Source organism: Corapipo altera, unplaced genomic scaffold, assembly GCF_003945725.1.
Source record: "Corapipo altera isolate COAL_440 unplaced genomic scaffold, ASM394572v1 0, whole genome shotgun sequence".
Lineage (NCBI taxonomy): Eukaryota > Metazoa > Chordata > Aves > Passeriformes > Pipridae > Corapipo > Corapipo altera.
Window position 1 is genome coordinate 72476600 of NW_020884872.1, and position 26295 is coordinate 72502894.

Sequence of the window (26295 nt, forward strand, 5' to 3'; positions counted from 1 at the left end):
ATGCTCACTTGTAGTGTTTTGAAAGTGAACAATAGGGAATGGCATGTTGAAAACCCATGCAAACCAGAAATAAATATGACTGGTGAGAGGTAAAACATTAGCTACACCATTTGGTTTGGCTAGCTCTATCTTCCGTTCGCTTAGGCAGCATCTAAACTGAAGGATGAGTGGTGGTGTGTCTACACTTCTGTTACCCAAAATGCCCAGACTAAATGACCTGTGACTACCCTTACCATGAATGACTCTCCCCCTCCTCATGTTTCCACCTTTGCTGCAAGTAAATGCAGGTTGTGGAAACAGCTCTCGTTTTAACACACATTCAACACACATATCTAGAATGCATTCTAGACCAGAATACTGAGAAGCATTCCCAGGTCCTGCAGTTTAGATTTGCCCTTAATTCATGTTTTACTGTGGCTTTTTTTTTGTTCCTTTCTCATCTTCCAAAATTTATCTTACATTGTTTACAAAAGAAGAACATCTTCTCCCTGCTGACAGCCAAGTAAGCTTTACCATACGTGTATATTAATATGTAATAAAAGCATAAATCAATCCATCATGTGGCTGCAAGTAGTATCAAAAGTGGTTGCGAGTAACATCTAATGCCTGGGGCTGCACCTTCTTATACAGTGACTTAAACTAACATTAGTTACCAAAACATTACTAAGTGATTTTAAACGAAAAGACCTCACTTCTGGCTTAAGAAAGAATAACAGAAGGAGCTTCAAGACTGTTCAGGTATTTATAGCTAGTATTTAATAAATAATTAAATAAAAGAGCTGAGATATATACATGAAACAAATATATGAACTTTTAAGCATGTCTGAAATATATACCCTGAAAATACAAAGGCTGTTATCATTGCAAATAAGTTCTCATAAACTACTCCCATCAATTAAATGACCAGTCAATAGTTCACAAAAGCATTAGAAATGCCTTTTTACAAATTCATGGCAGGCCTTTGTAATATCAGAACTTGGCCACAATGTAAAGAATAGTCTTTTAGAGATCTTAAAATATAATACTACAAACAGAGAAGATTAGCAACAGAGATCTGGGATGACTGGACAACAAATTCAGCCAGGATCATGCTCTATGAATTTATCAACATGGTGAAGGAAATTCAGGCACATAAACCACAGCCACTGCTTTTGACCTAAGAACATCTGTGCATGAGAATTATTAAGCATTGACCTAAGGAGGGGAAAAAACCCAAATAAATAATGCGATCAGTTTTCAAGAAAGTAATTGTGTATGTTTACAAATATTTAATTTTTTATAACAATGAAGTAAGACACCAGTAACACAATGTTTTGATGTATTTTGCTCGGATGCTGTATAGACAATATTCTCATAGACCAACTAGGTAATTATCCAACCATTTTTATGGATAATTAAGATTGCAATTCTGAAATTAAGTGCTCAGATAATACAGTAAATTGTTGGCAAGGCCAAGATTAGAACCTAGGACCTTCACACGTACACAAAGGATACAATCACTTGTCCGGAAAACATTAACAAGCAATTTTAATGCAAATTAGTTTTGAATTTGTTCAAGTCTCATCTTCAGAAATGGGCTTACCCCGGTAAACACTCTCCACATAGTGCATTGCTGGTGGCAGAACAGTTGGCCTTCTGAAACCGGTTAACTAACGCACAATCCAGACAAGGCTTGCACTTCTGAAAGCCCCAGTCTTCCTTGAATCTGTTTGGCCTGCATGTCATGCACTGTGCATCCTCCCCATATCCAAAGCCGCATTCCTGTAGGGATTAACAAGCAATAGCAAGCTATTCAGTCACAGAAAGCCTGAACAAGAAGAAAATGCTGGGATAAAATGAAGACCTAGCGTAATTATTACTGAGAGTAGGTCTTTCTTGAGACAAAAGCCATCCTTTCAGCAAGTTCAAATGTGTTTTCCACTGCTAATAATCTCCCTTACTTCTATAAGTAATACTTAGTCATCCACTTTATTCATGAAACCACTGTGTATTTGAATGATAAAGGGCTTCAAGGACTCCCACAGTTTCATTATTACTAGCTTATGGTAGAATTATTGAGCTGTCTGTTTTTTAATTAGGTCAGTCATGTGAAAATGCAGAAACTGGGACAAGTGAAATATAAAGGCACTTAGTTACAAAAACAGCAAAGAAGCACTTTGATATTAAGGTTCATAGCTAAGGTGAACAAAGTTAATTGCCAAAGAGAGTGCACTGATCTTCAAAGGCTTAGAATTTCTGTTACCAAATAAACCAGAGCTAGTTAATGACCATCAGCTAGGCATGAAACGTTGCTTAGCCACTAAGAATTTCAGAAACTCGATCAGCTCCAGTCCTAACAGTTCTTAAACTGTTGGAAAAGTTCAACAGTTCTGCAGATCTGCATGATATTTTACTACACAAGGAATACTGTTATGGTTGGTTATTTATCCCAGATTTAGCTGTTTAAAGAAATTATTTCCATTCATTTGCAAAAGAACACCTAATACCACTGACAAGCTGCAAAGAAAAACACTTAACAATACGTAATAGTCTGGGGACTGAATTCTGTAAACTGATTATCAAGAACTATCAATCTGCTTCTTAAGAGTTATCAAATTACTAAGAGTTGCTATTCCCTTTTATCATCTAAATATTAAAATAATTTTTTTCAGTACTTTGGAGTTAAGATTTGATGCATTAGTGTCACACTGGAAAACAGCAAGAGGAATGCAACAAATTGCTGGAAAGGACTTACTGGGGAGTGAGTAGGTGGGAAAGGCATAACATGGGGACCTTGTTCTCCAGTATGTGGTTTCAGTAGAAGAATAGGGAATTTTCCCAGTGGGGAAACTGCAGTAAATCTTCAACTTGGGCAACTTAAGGTTTCCACCACAACATACGCGTGTTTCATACATATAAACAATTTTTCCCTAAGTCACTAACCTAACCCAATCTGCTGCAGTAAAAAAGCTTTGAACCTTAGAAACACACAGGATTCTCCAAGGTTTTGCATTGAGACAGCATCTATGGGACAAGCTCTGTGATGCAGTTGACCAATATGTATTTTACAGTGCTTCTACACTGAAATGATCAAGTAGCGATACACAACTTCAGATGCATTTTACTGGACATCTAAGAATTTTCTATTTTCTTTTATGTTAAGAATAACTTTACTCTCCTCTGAAGAACAAGTCCTCAAGTACACAGAAAGCAAACAATTCTATGAAAGCAACTACAAATGGACACTAAAAATAGTCTTCCTCCTCTGTCTCTAGACTCAGAAACATAACAAGTTTTAATTTTTGGTTTGCTTTCTTTAGCTGAAATGTAGTTTATTACTCAGTCAAATGATGTATATTCGGATCTTTTGATAAATCGCTTGGAATCAGTCCCTCCCAAGTTCCTAGCAAACTTTCAAATATAAGGTTTAAATTAACTTAATTATAAGTTTTCCTTTCCAGACTACCTTTGAAGCTTCTGATCAAAACCAAGCAGGAAATGAAAGTCAGAATTAAATTCCTTCACTCTCTGGCCCAAACTACCAAAGCTTGAGTAAATTGTTCCTAGATCAGATCTGCTTTGCTATAGCTGGATGTATGGACACATCTGAGTGGTCCTTTATATCATGGAATGGTTTACTTAAAAGCTATAAAAATGGTGGATGAAATATAAAGAAATCTTCTGCCCAACGAATTTACAATCTTTTCAAAGACGGCTTCCAAGTCCTTGCCAGGAATTCTTCAGATACAATCCATAACAACTAAAACTTATGTATGTGCTTTTTATGTTCACATAATATTTGAGGTAGTTAACTGCCTGGCAGGTGCAAATAAATATTTAAGCTTGTAAACCAGGCAGAACTTCAAACAGATCTGTATTCATAATTAACCACATTCCCCAAACTGAAGGATATGATTTAGATGATGGATTCAAACTCTTTGAAATCTTGGACTTTATAATTTAGCCATCCAGCAAAGATACAAACAATTGACTGTTCATCTTTTATCAGTACATGTGCAAAACTGATGTGCACCATTTTTTCAGTGCTCTGTTTACAAAGCTGTCAAGTATGGCTGATGAGATCTGAATAGTTCCCAACTCCCCTCACCCCTTCTATCCTCCCACTCATATTTTTAAAAGAGAGCTCATCTCCTGTGCAGTTCACCTCAGGACTGCAGAACAGAGAAATAAAACCTGTAACATCAATTACCTAGATTTCAAAAAACCATTTTTTTATTTTTGTGCCAGAAAAAAAAAGCACATAAATATATGCTGTCTTTGTATGGTGAAGCTTTCTGTGAAGAACACTTTGCATGCTCTCCCCTTTCCACTTTCACTTTTCAATGGTACCAGGCAACATTAATTAAAAATTTCTCTCTCAAATGACACATAGCACAAGTCAAGAGATGCGAAACACTAATTTAGAAAACTGCCATTAAAATTAATTTAAAAAAAAAAATCTTCAAAATTCAAATGCACCTCTAGTTTCTCAATACCTATAGAGCTTTCACTATCATTATCTTTAACATATGTATCTCCAGAACAATTTTTCTCAGAAACAAACTTCAAGTATCGAGTGGGGTGACTGGTCAAGGACACCTAGGAATCTGTAGCAAGGTAGTTAACTAAATGCATAATTTAGTTTCAAGCTAAAAATACTGAAAGCATAGAATAACACAGACACCGCAAAGTACTACCATGGCACTGTTAAAATTTTCTTTCAGTAGATACTATCCAAACACTGATTCAGACAGAACAACCAGAAGCATAGCAGACTATAAAAGGTAATGGAGTTAAGTGGTATGGTTTTCCCCTAAAAGTTGAATCCAACAGAGAAAGTAAATGAACAGTAAATTAGATTTTAAACATTCTTTCAATTAAAATAACCTCATATTTCATTAAAAAATGCTTTCAGGCACCATTAAGATCATAATCTGCAAGCGCATTTTAGAATTTGTTTCTAGTTTCACTGATTATCCACAACCTACGTAAGTCCCTTGACAACAGAGCACAGAAAGTTCTAGTTAGGCCATGATGATTAGAAGAATATTTGGGTATTCAAGAAAAAGTCTTCCAGGTATTAAGATACTTCTAACTGATGTCAGGTCACGTAACAGGTTGCGGCACTACACTGGTGCTGGGAAATGAAGTCTTTACTAATACCTTTGATACATGGCCTTGTTAAATAGCATGGGGTTTTAGCTTCCTGAAATACCACAGGCTGTGGATCAACCTCATCTACAATCCAATAAAGAGCTGTATCTATCTGCAGAGGTCTCTGAGCAGGACAGGCTGCAACAGTTTGCTGTAAACATGTCAGACTTAGCTGCTTTGGTAAACTGCAAGGTTAGAGTCAGAAAACTTTCATTCTCAGTGAGTAAGATTCAACATGCCTACAGGAAGCTCACTGAGTTTCCATGGGACTTCCCCAGAAACATGCGTTAGCCTCGCCTGAGCTGAGATATGGCAGGGCTTCCTCACGAGCAGCTCTCTTGCTGATTGTTAAAAGTTAGAGTGGCTGCTAAACACAGTTGCAGCTGCTCTCGGTAACTCCACTGGGACATGTCAATCATGGCACACCACCTCTCATGTTACAGAGGTGCATGAGGATTGTTACATTCAGGAATAGTTTCCAACAGTACCTGCCTGTTTAATTCACAATTCCTTTTTCTGAGACAACATGCAGGTCTCTTCTTTCTTCATCATATACCTGGTGCAAGGAAGCAACCTGTGATACATAGCCCTGCCTTAGCAGCCATCAAGCTGCCTCTGTCCCACTGGCTCTCTGTACAGCAGCTGTCTCTTGGTGACAATATTTATCATTACTTATGTGGTGGCAATGCTGGCTTAAAGCGCTCTCCCTTTCATCTCTTGCTTTTTCTTCCTTCCTTGTCATATATTGTCAACATAAATTCTGAGTTGCAATATAAGCTTGATGAAGCTGAGATATGGATTGCTTTTACATATATACAAATATATACATACACATAAATTTTAAAAAGACATGGAAGCCATGGAGTTACCCAACTTTTTTTTTTTCAAAAAAGCAAATGAAAGGTGAAAGGATCCGAAGGACTCTCATTTCCGTACTTGAACATTTTCAAGAAAAAGGTTGAAATCCAAATGATTTCTTTTTTCTGCATTAACTGTGATTTGTATAGATTTGAATCATATATAAGGTTTGATTTAATTCAGAAACACATATAAGACAGGACAAAAGGCTCTTGCTACCAAGCCACACCAATCACTATTCATGCACTGGCAAATTGAAGCCACTTAAAGAATGAAAGATATTAAATCACTTGCTTGACTACATGATGCTTTGCTTCCTATTAAATGAATGATAAATTAAATAATGCCGAGTCACATGAAGCAAACACTTCCATTTGAATCAATCCATCCCAGAAAAAAAGCACTGCTTAACAACAACAAAACAACAACAACAAAAATCAAAAAAAGACAAACAAAAAACAACTAATAACAAAAACCCCACACAGTCAAAAGCAAGCTACTTCAGTGGTTCAAAGGTTTTGCAAACATTACCAAGGACAGACATTTATGAGAAGAAAAGGTTATACAGAGATTTTTCTTTTTTTAAATGAACAAATAAAAGCAAACAAACATGGGAAGCAGCTTTCACTCCCCCATCAATTCTAAATTGTTGATACACTAACAAAGCTGGTTTTCTTCTGATGGCAATGTGTTAAAAGTACTTTATAAAAAATACAATCAACCTAAGTGATCAATGGATTTTATTTCTAAGCTAATGCAACATCTGCAGTGCTGTTGTTAGAACAGCTGATAGGGAATCAGAAAGGAATCTTTCTTATTTCAAGGAAGAAAAAGTTACTATAAAAACATTTTTGAAAAGGAGAACCCCACTAAACTGTGGCAAAAGCTGAAAAGAATAGTCTAGATTCAGAACTAGAAATAAGGCTAGATTTTTGGTGGTTTGATTTAGTTTTGTTTCACGCTCTCAAGGGTGTATGGAATTGCTTATCTTTACAGACAGGAAAGTCAATTGAATAGGTTGAGCATTGGTTTGCAACTAATATTAAACACTCGTCATAGAATCATAGAACAGCCAAGTGAGTGGGAACGTTGAAAGAACACCTGTTTCACAGTTTCTTGGGTCAGGGACCTGAACCAAGATCATCTTGCACCCTGTCCAAGAGTATCCTAAAAACTTTCAGTGATGGGCATTCTACCATGTTCCTAGGGAGGTTGTCGCAGCAAATTTTTTCTCTTTGTAAAAAAATTCATTCTAATATAGAAATAAAACCTGCCTCCTGGTACAACTTGCACTCATTGCCCCTTGTCTTGTCCATGCGGTGCCTTGTGAAGAGAGAGCTTCTGTCCTCTTGTTCCATTTTATGGCCTCTGTCTACTCTGTTCCACCAAAAAATTCCTGCATTTCCATGGGCAAGTTGATTTATGTGTGTCTCATGTATAAATTGAGAAAAGGCAACAGCATTTCCCCAACTTAGAGAGGTATGAAATGTTCACATAGTATAGCAACAAAGGTCATATATGTATTACTAAAGTTGTAAATAATAGTTGTAAAAAAGTATACATACACACACACATACATAAATCCACTCTGTACAGGTGGTATTTTGTCTTATATTTTTGTATAGCTACTTATAACAAGAAAAAAAATCTACATATTTAGATTGTAACTAAGATGAAGTAGTTTCTCATAAACAAGAGCAAAGTGAGGGCTCTACAGTTCAGTCCTTGACATTGGACCTATCTGCTTCAATTTAACCAGCAGGAGAAGTTCTACCTGAACTGAGTTTCAAGGGAAGGAATTAAGGACATATGTTTACATCAGTGGTTCACATGGTCCACTGCTACATGGCAGCTGGGCTTTTATATTCAACAATATAGGCTGAGATGTTTTGTTACAAAGAAAAAAGAAACTTGTCTGTCAATTGCTTAAAACATTCAGGGGGAACTGAACCAAAAAAACCTACCACTAACATTGCATCCCACTATATACTTAGACATACAATCGTGCTCACATATCCAGCAGTATATCTGGTTTTATCCATGAGCACTAAATATTTGATAGGAAAACAGACACATTACTCAGTATTAAGAAACTGTCATTAAACTACAGCATGATTACATCATTGCTTTCTCATATGTAAAAAACCCAAGCAAACAAAACTCCTCTTGTGCTGCAAATTACTTCAAGTATAATATTAAATCCCTTTTCCCCTTGCATTCTGACCTTTGACTTCACATACTTGTTGCTTCAAGCTGTAGCTCTGCAAGACTACTTTCAAGCACATTTCAATAACAGCCACAGCATCATATCCTTCGCTATGATTCACAGAAAATTGTATCTCTATTTATAAAGGAAATTATGCTTTCATTCACATTTAGATTTGAGCAAAATCTCTTTAGTTGTTTCAGTTCTAGTGTAGTAGAAAAAATATTTTTGGAAGTCTATTAATGTCTGGGAGAAGTAATTGCCTACACAGTAAAACTGATAAAGCATTCATATTTTGAGTCCTAAGAATCAGGACTAATAGTTGAAGTAAAAACATAACTTGAATAGTGTACCATTGCAAACTGTAACCTCCCTGTTTTAGTTTAGCGTTCCTTTATTAAATTGGGAGTAATTACTGAAGGTGTTAGTTTTTATGTTTTTGTTTTTTATTTGCCAGCTAGTTAAGTAAGCTTTATCAATGGACATAGTACTGGCCCACCGTTATAAAGTGCCATATTTACAAGTGCCTTTATAAATTAAAACATCTCATAGAACCTTTGAGTTCACAAATTTAAAGAGAATCTGAAAAAAACAAAACATCCAAACAAAACGACATCCATATTGTAAGCCATGTTCAAATCTCTGCTTCAACAGCACTGCTTGCATGACGAAACCTTAACTAATACTACCTGACATAAAAAGCAATTCTCACTAAAGTGTGAAACTAAGTATTCTGTCAATGCACTGAACACTCGCCACAGGGGGGAGAGAGATAGGGAAAATGTGTCACTCAATTTCAGTAAATCCCTTCAAACCATACACAAAACCAATACTTAACTTGTGCCTTTTTTCAGAGCTGAATATAGGAAGAAATACAAAGCCATAAACTGAAAGCTAGTTGTAGTTTGAACACAAATACACACTAGACATAGTAATGGCTCACATTAAATTTTCAAAACATTTTAAATTCCCTTAAACACCCTAAATTCCACCTCTAACATCCTTTCTACACTATTAGTAGAAGTACAATACAGAGTTTGCCCTTCTATATGCAAAGGGCATGTGCTTTATGGCCCCACCTATCAATTGTGGATCTGACTGTACAGTTATGTCTTGGTCACAGCTTTACACTCAACGATGGACAAGATGTAGTTTAGTGGCTGGACACTGATGAAAGACTCTTATGCCTATGCATGAGTCTTGACAGGACTGCTCACCCTTCATGATACCACCCTGCACTCTTTTGCCTGACCTTCTTCACACTTCTAGTACGACACACCTGCTTGCACAAAACACCTAATCTCCCCATGACACATAACTTCTTTTGTTGTCTCTTTCACCTCCAGTAATTGAGTTAGTGAATCCCAACATATCCCTGCCTCCTCCTTTCAGCTATGTCTTCCTTCATTGTTCTCCATCCTTGTTCATAAACAGCATCTACTTCCTCTGTGCTGAAAACAACTAAGATCCTCCTCATGACTTGCATACAGACTTGAAATTTTGCTGAAAATTTTGCCAAGTGAACTTCCTAGTTCTACTGAATCCAAGCCCATAACCTCAGTCAGCACTCATCTCCATTGATTCATTTTTGCTCTCCTAAAAAACCTGGTAACTCCAAAACTTTTATGGGGATTTTCTTTTGGAAGAGATGGAGTTGTTATAAAAGCAAAAAACAATTACATAAAACTCAAAATAAGAATACTTACATAAAACTCAAAATAATAATACTTCCTTCTCCATGACATTAACAAGGACTTCTTATGTGCTTTCTAAGTATTATCATGTGTTTTTCTGGCCTCAACTTTCTTTACGCGCAATAAGGACAGGAATTGGGTTTATAGCATTTTTAGTAATTTGTAAAACACAGAAATTGAGCATGACTTGACTCTAGCTTCCCAAAGTGCTCTAACCACTGACCTAGTAAAAACAAAACAAGTACTTATCTCTGACCTCTTCGAAGGAAATATGTCAGCTCTCACTTGAATCTTACCATGTATTTATGTACTTATGACCTTATTTTTATTATAAACCATTCTGTTAAGACAAGCTGCCATATAGAAAATATTTAAACATTGTCACCTAAAATCCAAAACCAATTGTGAATGCCAGCACTGCAAAAATTAAGCCCCCCCCTCCCCAGTTCAGTAGTCTGTACCAATCACTAGTTTAAAATTTGTTTTTCATATTCTTCTCTACACAGTGAGGTTATTCAGTGTTAACTTGCTGTAGATATTTTCCCCTTTGTAGCACTAACTCACCTTTGAAAAAATAATTTGAGAGCCCATGGTACTGTCTACTTTATTAATGGCATCATCATTTTCTGAACTGAGCATTTTATATAAAGAGAACCAGATAATACAGTTCTTGAAAAACTGTAAAAGGCTCAAATGCCAAAACAGTAATAATAAAGTATTTCCACATAAGCACAGATCTCCATTGTTTTAAATCACATACATAAACACACTTATCAGAAACAAAGTAAACTGCAGAAAGCATGATTTCCTTACCTTTGAGAGTTCCATTCCAGGCCCACACTGTTTGCAGAGGATACAGTTTCCAGTCTGGTCCCTAAATTCTTGCTCTCTGCAGTCTCCAGTCTCACAAATTACCCTACTTAGCTAAAAAAAAATCCACCAAAACCCAAAAAGGTAAAATCATCAAAATGTATTAAATCTGAGAAATAAATTCATGTTTTGATCTTAAAAATCAGTCTCTGCATTATCAAAAACTTTAAATATGGCCACGAAAATTAATTATCTAACTCCAAATATGACTTAATGGCCAGAAAATTAAAGGGTCTCAGTACTCAGTGACTTGCAATAATTTTACAATTTTCAGAAGACTCACTTGATATTTGGCACCTACGGAATGTTAAAATACTTTATTGTTTGAACATGGGTTAAGTTTCTCACCTTCACTTTAAGAAAAATGCACATGACCATTTACTAAGCAATTTTCATGACAGTAAGCTACATCACATCCCATTTAATTGTGTCATTTATTTGTGATTTTTTATTTTTCTAATGATGCTACAAGAATTGAATAAATGAGGTAAAACCTATTCCTTTAAACATATGTATTGACAAATTTTAAAAGACCACTCATACCTTTTGGAAATTTAAAAAAACCCAAACCTAAACCTGTATGAATACTATTTATTTTAAATTTTACTATCACTTTCTGTTTAATGGGCCAAATGAGAGAGAATCCAATTATCTGACTAAATCAGAAAACACAGTTTTGAGAAATACCACAAGTAGTAAAATCAGCCATGCAAAGGCTCTGGAATTTTACCCAAGAATATTAGCAAACCCTGTGAGCTCCCTGAATAGAATTTTAAATTAAATATTTATATAGGGGCATCCATTGCAGAAAGTGTTCGCCACAACCGTTACTAAATTCTTACTTTGCTTATTGGTCTTTTCAGAAACACCAAAGCCTTTCTGATAGCTATGAAGAATTAATTTCCTTGCCTATGCAAGCCAGAGTTAAGTGCACTTAGTAGACAATGTAGTTGTGTCCTATGCTATGTTCTGTCGATAAACGGAATACTCCAAACTCATAAATTATGTATATGGCATTCTGTAAAAAGAAGTGGTCACTGCAAATTCCTACCATCTTGGAAGTGAAGCAGTACCACCTTCACACCACTACACTGGTCTCTATGATCTGTCCTGGTCCGCTCCTTTGTCCACAAAGAGGCTCACAAGGTAAAATTTTATAATTGCATGTGAGGAGGAGCAAGGAATTACACAAATCAGCTGACCAAGCTTACTTTCAAATCAGTAAAACATGTATGCAATTGTCTGTGTATAGCATTTTAAGACTTTTAGTGTTAGCAGTAATTTGTAAAACAAAAGACACAATTTCTGAGTTCAAAACAGTTTTTTTCAACACAGGGAAAAAATGTTAATTTTTAACTTACCAAATATGCTAGTAAAATTACGAGCATCTTCAGTTTATCATCTCCTTGTAATCCTTTGGCATCCATTTCTTACAATTAAACCTTTCTCCCTAGAAAAAATATAAAAAGGGAAAAAAAAAGGAAAAATAATTATATTTACATTGTTTAAACTTAAATTGCAGAAGTCACAAGTCCATAATACTTCATGTCACTCAGCACATCAAAATATATACTGTCAATGCCATTAACATATTTCAGATGGTGCCCTGGAAGCTGCTAAACAACAAATATAGGCTTTAAAAATCATATTCCTTTTAAAGGTAAGACAATAAACACAAAGTTTCTATAGCTTTAATTCTCAAAAGAGACTGCTATCAGTCTAGATTAGAGAACATTAACATTTGTAAATCTAACATGCCTAACATATCTTTCTTGCTTGTTAGACGTCCAGTCAAGTATGTGATCAACAGACAAAGATAAATTTCTTCAGATATGCCACATATATAGCTGTTCATGAGAATGTTCCTTCTGTATTGCAATGTCCAGCAGAATGGGTTTGCCTAGTAACTAACACAACCTCTTCTTCCTTCATTCTGCAAGCCACTGGAGGCATACACAGGATCTGTTTCTACAACCTACCTAAAGGATATTACTTCTAAAGATGTGTTAACATGACTGTTTATGATCTGGTAGGCAAAGACCATTATAGAAGACATTTCAGACAGCATAACCGAATTACGTCCTGTCTCAGACAATTTTAATAATAATCTCAGAAAAGAAGAAAAAATGGATCATAAAGCCTTGCTTAATTATTTTTTAAGAAGCAGTAATGAACAAACAATTACAAAAAAGGGAGTTATTTGAAACAATTATGGAAAGGAAGTTCTAGATGGGGATGTTTTGTTGGATTATTTAATCAACAAATTGCATCCCCACAATTATTAAGAATATTGTGCCTGGACAACAGAACATTTTTTCTCTGCTTACTTTCCTTTTGGTTATTGGATTATTTGTGTTAAAAGTCCAGTTTCTTAATATTTGGGTTTGTCGGTAACCTGGAAATGCAACTGTTAATTTTAGTTCCGAAATCTAACAATAACAATAAAAGAATTAATAAATCCACCTTATAAAACATGGTATTTGAATTGGATCCTAATATACCTAATATGACAGTTGTATAATATAATTGCTTTCAGCAACATGCGAAAATTAATGTTTAAAACATTTCTGGCCTTCTTCAGAGCCTAAGGACTGATGTTTAATTATGCTGTTTTAAAAGACAAAATAAGAAATTTTTATAATTTAAGAGTAGAGACTGACAAATGAAAGGATGAAACTCAAAACATAAGGAAAATACTATAGAAAAATATTAAGAACAGTTGCAAAATGCTTTACAACATTGAACTATTGCAATAATATGCTTCCAAATATATACAACCAGAATGAGCATAAACTATAATTAACACAAATTTCACATTTTACTGCATGAATACCCTAGTTAACAAATTCTAATCAATAAGAAGAAAGTATGCTTCAGTGGCATTATTGATATCTTTTAAGATAAGTTGTATTTTCAAGTGCAAAAAGAGCTAGTCTCTGAGGAAGAACAGAACAGGCAAAGAGATGTGCCAGACAGCACTCTATGGGAAAGCCAAGCTTACATTTTTATGGTTATTCTCACTCAGTGATGGTAATGGCCCATAGGCCAATGACAATTATCAGATTATATGCATGACATGGTGGGTAAAAAAAGAAGACATTACATCAAATAATACAAATAAATACAGATATAGTATTCAACATAGGTTGCTTTTTTAAGTCTGAGAAAAAAAATAAGGCAAGAAACATGAAATGGAAAATCTCAGGATTAATTCTGGATGACAGAAACACAACAATTTCATCTAAAAAGTACTGTAGAACAAGTAGAAAAATGAAAAATGAGAGTCAACAAATTTTAAAAGTTATTAAGTGCGCAAGGTTGTCATGAGAAGTTTACAATGCTAATGCTGAAAAAAAATAGGTATATTAGGAACAAAACAATTTCTAGTAATAGCAAAGTCCAAACAGTGGACAGAGTAGCAGGAAAAGTACTTTTGAGGGAACTCAGAAGCTTCAAGAAATGTTTCTCATCTATTTTTTGAAAGATAACAAATGGGTAAATACACACATCATATATTATATCTTCCAGCCAAAAAGTAACTGAGTATCTGCTAAGTAAAAAAAGATTAGATAAGAGACAAATTGTGAGACTTTGCACCTCAGTAACCTTGAAAAAAGTATCAAGAAAGTTTTAATCTTGATCATGTTCAATTTTGCTATTCATTCCCTTTGGTATGCTACAGAAATTCAAGAGTGGTAATGTCATGAAAAAATTAAAACTAAGAATAGTAATACAATAAACAATTCTTTCCTGTATTACAGTAAAGCAGTCCTGTAAAACAAGCTTGACTTCACTGGATTCAGAGAAGACAAGACAGTAAAGCTAAAAGCCTAAAAGCTAAATGAAATAAACTGATTGAACATTAATTTAAAGAATCATGCAGAAATTAATGGGATTTGGGAGAAAAATCCACATTAACTTCTTGATTTCACATAGCAGCAGTGGAAAAAATAAATACTTCATATGCTTTGTTAATTGCTATAGGAGTTAAAACTTTACAGGAGTGTGAAGTGAAATAAAGCTGTAAATGTAACTGAGTTCCTTAGAATTGAACGTCAAGTGATTATTCCAAGTCATATCAATTTATAGCCATTATATTCCTTAGTAATAAATAAATAAAATATGGTACAGTTCTAATGTATTTATGTAATTATGACCATCTATATAATACTACCAAAATTTCAAAAGTAGGATTCTTCATAAGGTTAAAAGTATGTTTTATTGTAAATGTCAATATTTTCTTCTGCTTCTGAAAATAGATGTGTGACACATCAAAAAGAAATTGAAGACTGTAATAACTGTATATTTTTATGCCAAGTTTCATATAGAATTGTCAATACAAACAATACTGGTGAGCTATACTAAGCCTAATGATCTAAAATATGGAGCTGTAACAAAATCTGAGAGGTCTGTTCTTTCTGAGCAGGTTACCTGAAGTACGGAAAACTAAAGAAAATTAAGAAAAGCCCAAATAACTTCCCAGTAGATTAGTTATTTCCAATAAAACTATATTAGCTTTGTGTAATAAAGGCATATTAATCCCATGCCTTTTTTCCAATATGCAATAACCTGATGATTTAATATTGGTAAAAAAAAAATCAGTATAAACAATTTATTAAAATCAATATTGAAACAAAGCTAATTATGTACTTTCATGTTTTTAATATTCTGCAGTCACAACTGGAATAAAAAACAAGTCCTTAACAGAAGGTAGTACAGAATCACGAGCAGTATTAAAAATCTTACTGGTCATGCTGACAGCTTGTATTTCAATTTTGGAATTGCCCTGTCTTTACAAGATGATCTTGTCATAGTACATATCTCAAAGACTTTTAGAACACAGAAAGCACATGGTAAAGCATCTTGTACCAAAATACATTCTGTTGACTCAGGTGTGAAATTTTATTGCACCTGTGAAATATTTTCTATTTAAAATAAAATCTACTGCCTTTATAACACTCTTGCCAAATCCAACATCTTCAATTATCAGGAGTTCCACAACCCAGAGTAAATTTTCAAAATCAAGTGTTTTAGAACTGGCATCGACTATTATGGACTTCAACTTATCTATATGCTTTATTAAGCTCAATTTTTTGATTGATCGTTAAGAGTTTGATGCGATCTTGTAGCTTTAGGTCTAGGATGTATCTTCTATAATCAACAAATATTCCAAAAGAAGCTTGCAGGTCTATGGACCTTAAACATCAGTGCACTTCAGTAGGTTTAGCACCAAAACACGTTCAAATAACTTCAGCAGACATGTATGAATGCCTGTGGTATTGGACCACGCCATCATCATGCCCATTGCCATTGTTCCTACTAAAAAATCACCTAAGACTATACACTGATTATAACCTAAAAGAAAGAAATAAACCAGTGTACAAGAAATGATCACTGTTGAGAGCACAAAAAAATGTTTCTGTCACTACAACATTTTCATAAAAATAATGCAAAGGCACATTAATAGTTAAGGTACATTGTATTGAAAGCAAGGCCCAAAGGAGCTACAACTGTGCCAGCCACATGTTTCCTGTTTCTATCTCCAGTTTGGTCAGAAGTCCTGCTTAAAAAGCAGACACTGCAGCACTTTGCAATATGTTGCCATTGGGCAAATTTGTTCTCTCATGATATCAAGTGGCATTACATTGATGTCTGTTGGACACAAGCCATTCACCTCATATGCTTTCAAATAAGATCTAGAATAAGTTTGTGCCTCTAAAATATGTGTGAGCAAACAGAGGTTAAAGATTATTTATTCTTGTCCAGATACTGATATTTAAAATGCTTCGGTTATCTTTAATTTTATTAAAAGAAAGAAAACTGTGGACATAGTTTTTTGAGGTCAGTACATCATTCAAAATACATCTTATTAGGTTAAGAGTAATATGCTTGCTCCCTAGCAATACTAGGGAAAAGCAATCATCATTTGTAATGTACTGAACTCAGGAGAGAGAACTTGCATTAAGAAACATGACTGCATAATTTTAAGGTAGTAGGGGCCTACTTCACATATGTAAAAAGAGGGCAATATCAAACAATAAGTTAAGAATATGTAATAAATACATTGCAGAAGTGAGAACTTCGAGCCTTTCAGGGTTTCAGAATTTGTTGTCCTCCAAAATTTACTCTTATGTTTACTTGCTTGCCTGAGCAGTAGTCATCATTATATTTCAAAGTCCATGTCAGAAAAATATTTCTTCTTTCTCTCCAAAAAAATTAAAGTTCCACCATGAAAGACACACCACCTCAAGAATTAAAGCAGCATGATTAAATTATGGCTAACCAGCAGGTTTCTCACACATATAAGCACTGAAACTTTGAAGTTAATATCATCCATCTTCTAAGGGAAACTTTAGAAAGGGTAAAGCATCCCAACTTGAAATTCACTTTACTTTCCTAGGTCTTCTAAGTTTCCTGTATTAGATTTGATACTTATACTTGACGACCACTTTTCCTGCTCTCTATAACACTGGTAAAGAGTACTCTGACAAGTTCTGGATAAGAAAGTGGGATGAAAAACATAATCATCTTATCTTACCAACAGAGGTCTCTGCTATGCAACAATAGGGTCTCAGCTCCCTTCTAACCACCCTGTTTCCCACCTGCAGCTGTCAACTGCATGCAATAAAACGACAAGAAGTGGCAGGTGGCTTTAGCAGAGTCAGTGCCCCACAGACAAGAAAGAAGGGAAAGTACTTACACCTTACACTGCTACAATGACAAAGAAAGGGAGCAAGTTAGGGACAAGAACTTCCACTACAGAACTACATATTTTTATTCTGTCTCATAGTTCTACAACACCTTCCCTTTACACTCTGCCCACAAACCTTGTACTCTTCCCCTTTGTGAAGTAAATGAGGTCTTGTCTGACCACATTTGCTCCAACTGCTCTGAGAAGGCCCATGTGGGGCAAAAAACACCCTTAACTGTCAGCTAAGGTTCATTCATCACATGAAATATCATGTTGAATAGATCTGTATTTTTCAGAAGCTGCCATACATGAAATCATACAACATTAGGCAGCTAAGAATTTATTTCTAATTTTGTAAAGACAGAGGTAGCAGATTAAACATCACTGGGGATCAAAAACATTTATATCTATTCTAGGGGCTGAGGGAGAAGAAAAAAAGAGATTGACACATAGCCAGAAATATTTGTGCTTTCTCTAAATACCATATGCTTCAACTTATGTTAGCTGAAGTTGATTTTACAGGAATAATGGTGACAAAACAGTTTATCATATATGTTCTTCAACATATCCAGATTATCGTTAATTAGAAATTAGAGTGAAATATTGCAACAAAGTTGCAGTGTGGTGACATTTTTTCTACACTTAAAGTTTTCAGAGGATCAGAACCAGTGATTCACACAAGAAGTCCCAATCTCACTGAAGCTGATCAGCCTACTCCTACAAATAATGAACAATTCTGTGCTTCAGCATCAAAACTGTGATTAACAAAACTGCTGCTCCTTTTGTTTAATGCATCTTACCCACTTCAAGTTCCAGGAGACACTAGTTTGCTAGATGACACCTCAGTGTAGAGACACTTCTGTACTTAGATATGTTAGTAAGTAATACAATAAGAACAATACATTTATATTTCATTTATACCAAGATATAGTAATTTTTAGGAATCAATAATTATAAAGCATTGGTTTATAAAGCTGGTTAATACAGTAACTACTGCAATGGTGCAATGCCAATATATTACATTTATCCATCCACCCTTTAGCGGTTTTGGATAGCATGTTAAAAACCACAGACGTGAGCTACTTTCATTCACAACATTCTCTTCTACTAGGATTGCAACTGCAAGTTGTGAAAACTGAGAAAAAGTAATGTACTGCATCCTTCACTGATATTTTAAGCATCTTACTACTGAACTAATAAAGAAGCTTACTTCTAGTTCAAAAAAAATCCCCCCAAAACAACACACCAAAAACCCCCCAAAACAACCAACCCTCTTCTTCTATGATAAAAAGCTTCCAGGTGACATACCTAACTTGTTTTACATCTGATGGTGAAGGTGTGCTTGAAAAAGATTATACAGGAGTTAAGAAACCTACCTAGAGATTGAATCAATTTGCCACTTACTCACTAAATGCGACTAGACCACTTTGTTGACTTGACAAAAGCATCCATCTAAAGCAATTGTAAATATAAAGGTGGTAAATAGGTATTAAGTATCGAGATTTTTCACGAACATCAGGTTAAGCTTTCAGTCCAAGGTCAAATTAATGGAGACAGCCATCAGGAAAGGAAGTCAAACAATCAAAGGCTTTTCACCAAACAGAACCGTAATTGGGGCTTTTCAAGCTCTTACCCGCCACAAGAAAAAGTTAGTAGCTTCTATTCCTTCAACTCCAGCTCCAAAATTGTTTGAAGCAAACAGCAGCTCATTTATGCAGCAGACACGAGAAGCGCTTGTGAACATGAAAGCACAGCTTTCAAGGGCTTTTTGTTCGCCGCGCTCCGGGGCGTGGAGCGGCGACTCCAGAGCTGTCGAGACCCGCGGAGCCCAGCGCCACCAGCTCTCCGTGGCTGCGCGGTGCCCGCGTACCCACCAGCGGGGCAGAGGGGCCGGAGGGAGAGCAGCAGCCGGCTCGGGGGAGGGGGGGTGGCAAGGACACAGCGGAATCCTCCTCCGCGGAACCCTCCTCCCCGCACCTCTCCTCCCCCGCGCCCTGCGCTCTCCCCGGAGCTCGCTCCCAGCATCTGCCCCGCCGCCCACGGGAAGGCAGCGCGAGCCGGTGCCAGGCGGGGCTGCGGGCGCCCAGCAGTGCCGGGACGCCCCTTGGGCTGTCGGGGGAAGCTGCGCGCCGCTGCTTGCCCCCGTGGCTGCCCCACTCCGGGGCGGAGGGGACCAGGCCCGCGCGGATCTCCTACGCACCCACCTGCCGGGCCGCTGGCCGCCCCGGCCAGCCGCGGAGCACTCCCCGTCCCGGCTCCCTTCCGCGCCGGCTCTCCCCCCGTCGCCCAGGCAACGCCGCGCCGCTCCCGCCCCCGCCGCGGGGGCCGGGTCAGGTGACCGCGGGCAGCCAATCGCGCGCCCCCGGCCCACGTGCCGCGTGGCGAGGAGCCGCGCGCTCGCGGAGGGAGCCGCGGGAAGGGGGAAAGAGGAGCAAGAAGGAGGAAAAAGGAGCAAGGAGGAGGAAAAAGGAGCAAGGAGGAGGAAAAAGGAGCAAGGAGGAGGAAAAAGGAGCAAGAAGGAGGAAAAAGGAACAAGAAGGAGGAAAAAGGAGCAAGGAGGAAAAAGGAGCAAGGAGGAAAAAGGAGCAAGGAGGACGAAAAAGGAGCAAGGAGGAAAAAGGAGCAAGGAGGACGAAAAAGGAGCAAGGAGGACGAAAAAGGAGCAAGGAGGAAAAAGGAGGGAGGAGTCGTGCGGGCGAGATGGCGGTGGCTGGGTGTCCGTGCTGGTAAGCGAGGGCGTGTGCCTTGTACCGGCGGTGCGAAGCCGGGGTGAATGACAGATGAGGCGCTGGTCCCCTTTCTGCCCCACCAGGAGAGTGGGATAGCAGGGACTTGCTGTGCGCACCCCTGCCTGCTGAGGCTGCATAGGCTTTGGAGGCTGCAGCCCTGGTCTTGCTGATCTCCCTCAGTGGGAGTCCAGGCTTATTACAGAATCACAGAATATGCCGAGTTGGAAGAGACCTACAAGGATCATAGAGTCCAACTCCTGGCCCTGCACAGGACCATCCCCAAGAGTCATACCATGTACCCAAGAGCATAATCGAAATGCTTCTTGAACTATGTCAGGCTTGGTGTTGTGACCGCTTCCCTGGGGAGCCTGTTCCAGTGCCCAACCACCCTCTGAGTGAAAAACCTTTTTCTAATATCCAACCTAAGCCTCCCCTGACACAACCTCAGGCCATTCCTTTAGGTCCTGTCACTGGTCACCACAGAGAAGAGATCAGTGCCTGCCCCTCCTCTTCCCCTCACGAGTAAGTTGTAACTGCAGTGAGGTCTACCTTCAGGCTGAACACACCAAGTGACCTCAGCCACTCCTCATACGGCTTTCCCTCAAGGCCCTTCACCATCCTCATTGCCCTCCTTTGGACGCTCTCTGATGGCTTAATATCTTTCTTGTATTGCAGAGACCGGAACTGCACACGATAGTCAAGATGAGGCTGCATCAGGCAGAGCAGAGCGGGAATGGCTGCTTAGCCCCTGGCTGCTGGGCTGTTTTAAATGAACTGGCCCTTTGCCACCATTCAGAATGTGAATATAGAATGAGTTGAACTCAGTGAAGCCCTTTCCACCTCTCCCACCCAGAAGGCATGATGGAGGCTTTCTGACAATTCCTACAAACTCTCCTTTCTGTAAACTCTCCTTTCCAATGAACTTGAGTAGCTTTTTTTTCCTACTAGTTCAGAATCTGAAATATTTTTCCATTCTGCAGGTAACAAGTTATCCAGCTATAAGCGCAGTGTCGATACAAAATGTGAGTGTCCATGGAGAAACGGAGAAATCCAGCCCTTCACAGGCAGCAAATTGTTCACAGTCACTAGAAAGAGTGTACTTTACTTCTACTTACTGTGACACAAATTAGGAACTTTCCTGAAGTTAGAGATGCTCCAACATTGGTGAAACTAATCGTGGAGATCTTGGTGAAAGAACTGCCACTGCAGGGATTTCACATCATTAGTTTTACTTCTAATGAAAAGGTTAATGATCCACTTACAGTCTAGACAATTGTATGGACACAGAAGGAACTGAGTTAGGTTCTGAAGAGAATGAACAAATTCCTATACTTAGTGGTTAAGCATTTTCAAATAAACAGAATTTTTGGAGCTTCTCACAGGTAAAATTTTGAAGATGGCCAGCCACAAGGACTTCTATAAAAACAAGGAGTGCTTACTGAAATACAGCAAAAGGTATGGAAAGAGATAAATGATTGTTGCAAAATTAGTAATTTTCAATTAAAAAACCCCAAACAACTCCAAGGGTACAAGGGTTTTCACGTAATTATCTTATAAATGGCCTTCAAAGAGGACTTTTGCTTCAGGACCCTTGCCAGCAGGAGCTCTGCAAGAGACTGGAATTTCAGTGAGGAATGGCATACTGTGGCACAATAGCAGCACATCTGTTGTGAATGGCAGCTGCTGCACAGAACTGAGCATTGTGCATGTCTCACTGTTTACAGACAACTGTTTTGTATGTTATCTATTTTCTGGAGCCACCAGTGAAATGTATTGCATGAGGTTTTCTTAGTGGAATCATGATGTATGTTTCAGATACTAGTTTTAAAGTAGTATAGTTAGACAAGTGTATTAAAATATCCCAGAGTTCTTAAAGTGTTGGCTAAACACCGAGGATTACCATATAAAGAAACATTAAGACTTCCTCATCAGACAGTGAGTTACTATGCTGATGAACTAAAAGCAATGTGTAGTCTGTAATACTGAAACTTAAACATTTAAGTCCTTGTTGTGGCATATAAAAATCTTTCCTCTAAATGTAAAATGGATGAGTTAATTCCATTCATCATTGCAAGATGTTGAAAATTGCAGGGTTTATTTTGTTTTAAATCATGATGCTTCTAAGGAAGTTGAAGAAGTAAGCTGTTAGAGGAACTAGTATAGAGATTCTTACTACAACAGAGAAAGCAGAAAAGAAATATTTGGAAAGTAGTTTCAGCTGACCCCTTTGATAAGACTAAGTTGCGTGACATATCTGATGTGGAAGCAGAAATTATACAGCAATAGGAAGTTGTTATCTCCATATCTCAAATGCTAACACAGTTCCCCCAGTCAACTGTGAGGCAGATCTACTCTTGTTATGACAGCTGTTGGAAACTGATGTCAGTATAACTGTGCAATGTCTTTTGATAGTCTTAACTATTACAAACCTTAAAATATGTTTATGATGTTATCTAAGACACACTATTTGGAAATGGCTCTATTTCTAATCAGAAATTGCTCAAGTTATTTTAATAAATAAATTATAAACTTGTGAGTTTCCTAGTCAGATTTGCTTGAATAAGCATTGTGAACTTTTTGTTTCTGAAGACTTAAGACTGAGGATTAATTAATGTTTATACAGCACTTTGTAAAAGCAAAGTCACAAGTGCCAAGAATTATTACTATTTAATCATTAAAAATCAGATCAGTGACAGACTAAACTGTCAGAGAATTGCTGTTTAAAACAACAAAAATGCTGTAAATCCTCTTCTCCCCCCACACTTAAATATGTCCAAGTGTGCTTTCATTTCAACCTCTCTTACATAAAGACAAGCAAAGATACTTTTCAGTTTAAATGGGTTAACGCCCATCTTTGTTTAAATATGTGAGGATATTACCTAAAATCCTAGGGACATTTTACAAAATGAAAAAATTATTTGTTTCTGAAATGCATTTCCAGGGCCCAAATGTTGCAAATATTTTTATATGCAAATCCTACTCAGCAGTGTAATATATCTGATTAACCAGTGCTACTTCTGCGCACAACTTCACCTATTTGTGTGATGGGTCAGATCCTTGTAGTGATAGTTAATTTGTATTAGACTTGCATAGCTATTTTGACTTCTGAGAAAAAAGAATCCTTATAGTATTTTTTAAAATTTGCTTCTCTTTCTACTTTACACCAAACAGAGGTAAGGTTTAGAAACAACTTTCCTCCGAAAATAAATGTACATATTGGAAAACAAGCAACAAGCAAGAGAAGACTGGAAAAGTAGAGAAGCTCATCAGTGAAGTATAGAATTAATGGATAAAGTCATCTTTTCAGGGTTACAGAAACATGTTTTAGTGCATCATTAGTATTTAGGGAGAAATACTGCATTTTGCTTTGGCTATACCTTAAATGATATTCTTCCTTAACAGCTATACACATATTATTCATGCGATGCTAATTACTTTCCTTATAACGTAATTGACTTGTTAAGTAAGAGTATGAATTAATTGGTGGCATTGAAAAGTAAATGATACCAAATCAGGCCTAGTTAATCTGTGTCTGGCTTATTAACTCTTGATATTTAGTAAATTTAAAATTTATATATACAAATTTATTTAGAAGAAACAAATTTCACAGACTGACTAATGAAAACTGTCTACATTTATCTGGAAGTCTTGATAACTTGATCTTACTCAGATGCAAGCAGACTGTTAAAATTTGGGTTTGCATGTTACCATGGTGCATACTGAAATATGAACATCTTGAGGGTCCTATGGACTGATAAACCTCTCAAAGAATAGCTTTCAAACAATGCTTAGCACCTATCAGTTATGCTGAATTTTACTTGCAAGTTGTTAATAAACAAGTGTAGTTAAGATTTATGTACACTTAAATTTAGACTCAAGAATATATGTCAGTATTTCAGAAGATCTCACTAGCCACCATTAAGACTAGATCTTCAAAGAGCTCAGTGTCTGGAATGTTAAACTTCTTTGCAAGTCTGGTCCCAATTATGGGTTCTAAGTTCTTCTGAAAATCTAAATTATATTTAAATACCTACAGAAGAAACTTGAGTCTTATTTTAACAGTCTGACTCCAGCTGCAGGCACAGAACACTCATGGATTTGGCCCAAATTCACACTCTTTAAAACTACAAATATATAGTGAATAATCCTAAATCTTCTAATGGTTGTTCCTTTATAATGACTTTCTGGAGTACATATCTTAAAATTTCTTAAACACAGTACATATTCATAAATATGAATTTGAGGAAGAGAATACAAAACACCGTGAGTGGAAATTGCATCACTAAACTGCAGCAAAACTTTTATGAAGTTCAGTAAAACCAGGTGTTTTCTCTAGACAAACCCAAGATTTCTTTTAATATATTTATTAAAATGCCTTAGAGGAAATCTCTGTCATCAGGTTAAAATGTTGCTTTTATTTTCAAGATTTCTTTTCATATGGTACAGTTGAACTATCATTCTTCAATCAAAATAAAACTGTTTCCTTTTGTGTATAAGGATGTTATGTTTATAAATTTATTTCTACTAAGTTGTGGAAGCTGAGACTTTTTTTTCCCTCTCAAGTATGAAACTATTAGGCTTAAAAATGTTGCTTGAAGAAGTCACATTTTAATAAATGCACTGAGAGCAAACAAAGTATTACAGTGTGTAGGAAATATGGTTGGTCTTTCCTTAGAAAATAAATACACCCCCTAGACATGTAATACTTGTATTCAAATATAAAATTACAAAACTATAGACAGTAAGAATGAGCAGTGTACAGCAAAATCTTATGTACTCCCAAAGCACTGAAAAATTTTTTTGGTTTTGCTTCAGTTTTCAGTTGTCTATATATTCTCGATAGTCCATTCTCAATATAGTTCTGTCTAAGAGTTGCAAATAAAATGCCACATAAATTATATAAAATCTTTTGACCTTTGTACACAGAATGATGTGCAGTATTATTGATTACGTGAAGTCTATAATTTTTTAAAATCTTGCAACACAGAACTGCAAAAAAAATACAAAATCCAGTACCTGTTATCTGATGAAGTTTTCCAGTGCCAGGCTTTCTGTAGCTTAATTTCACACTGCCAGAGCTTCTGTATTAAATGCTTTTACCTCCTTAAAAAAAAAAAAAAAAAAAAAAAAAAAAAAAAAAAAAAAAAGGTATGTCAGCACAAGCCCAGACGAAACTCCAAATCCGGGAAAATAAAATTAACCATGCAGATCAAAGGCAGACGAGCACTGAGACCAAATGCTTGTAATCTGATCAGTGATCAGTTGCCGTACATCAAAGGCAGTGCTTCGGCGAAGAAAAAGAGCTGCTTTTCCAGCAGGTAGTTGCACTTTTAAATTCTGCCTTTCAGTACTCTGCACTAGCACTTTTCCCCCTTTCCTTGCTTATGCTGAGAGAATGCACACGGTTCTGAAATGCTTGGGGTTGAGTGGCTAGATCTGTAGCTTTTGAGTTCCCAAGCTGTGTTGTGGATTGTGTGTTGGAAGCTTTCCCTAGTGCCAGCGGGTTCCGCTTTATCCCTTTCATCTCGCTGAGCTGCAGATCCCATGACATCATTCAATGCTGTGGGACTGGTTAGAGAGCTGTAATACAGCCTGTGGGGGAATGCAGCTAAAGAGCAGCAAGAGTTTGCATGATTTCTAATCAGGTTAGCCCATTGTAACAAACCCAAGGCTCACTTCAAAGTCTACATTACATTAAAGTTTCCTCCCAAGAAGAGAGAATAATGCAGCTATAAGGTTTTCTTAAAAAGATGCTTTTTAATTTTGTCAGCAAAAGAAATTTAAATTTTTCCATAAAGTGCTGAAACCCAGACATGCAGGTGGGTTTGCTAGGCAGCTGAAAGACACGACTTTTGTTTGTCTTTTTATTGAGGTTTGGAGCAGGGGAAATGGTGTATTTTCTGCACCAAAATCGGTTTTTTGCACTGGCAAAACCAAGCACAATAGAGCATGCTCTTAGTCCCTGGTTCATATCCTCCCTGCTGCTTACTGTGTGGCCTTTTGCAAATAATTTTTTTGAGCCTGATTCATCTGTGGCTCATGATTCCTTTACGTAAATGAGCTGTAAAGCTGCCATAAGTAACTCACAGGAGTGTAAAGGCATTTTTTAGCTAG

At 36.9% G+C, this 26295-nt stretch overlaps 1 protein-coding gene across 3 annotated transcripts in view; it reads right to left on the reverse strand.

The window, feature by feature from the left end:
- TNFRSF19 (TNF receptor superfamily member 19) overlaps positions 1-25691 on the reverse strand; it is a 58217-nt gene extending 32526 nt beyond the window's left edge. Inside the window, exons 1-5 of one of the 3 annotated variants that reach the window (XM_027652365.1) lie at positions 25453-25691; positions 25198-25284; positions 12123-12211; positions 10705-10815; positions 1583-1761 (exon numbers count right to left, since the gene is read on the reverse strand). In XM_027652365.1, the coding sequence (XP_027508166.1) occupies positions 1583-1761; positions 10705-10815; positions 12123-12188 (356 nt within the window). In that variant the 5' untranslated portion in view covers positions 12189-12211; positions 25198-25284; positions 25453-25691. Of the gene's footprint in view, positions 1-1582; positions 1762-10704; positions 10816-12122; positions 12212-19085; positions 19138-19656; positions 19748-25197; positions 25285-25452 lie in introns of those variants that run through there. The other 2 variants (XM_027652372.1, XM_027652357.1) reach the window with 2 other exon arrangements.
- Between the last annotated feature and the right edge of the window lie 604 nt (positions 25692-26295).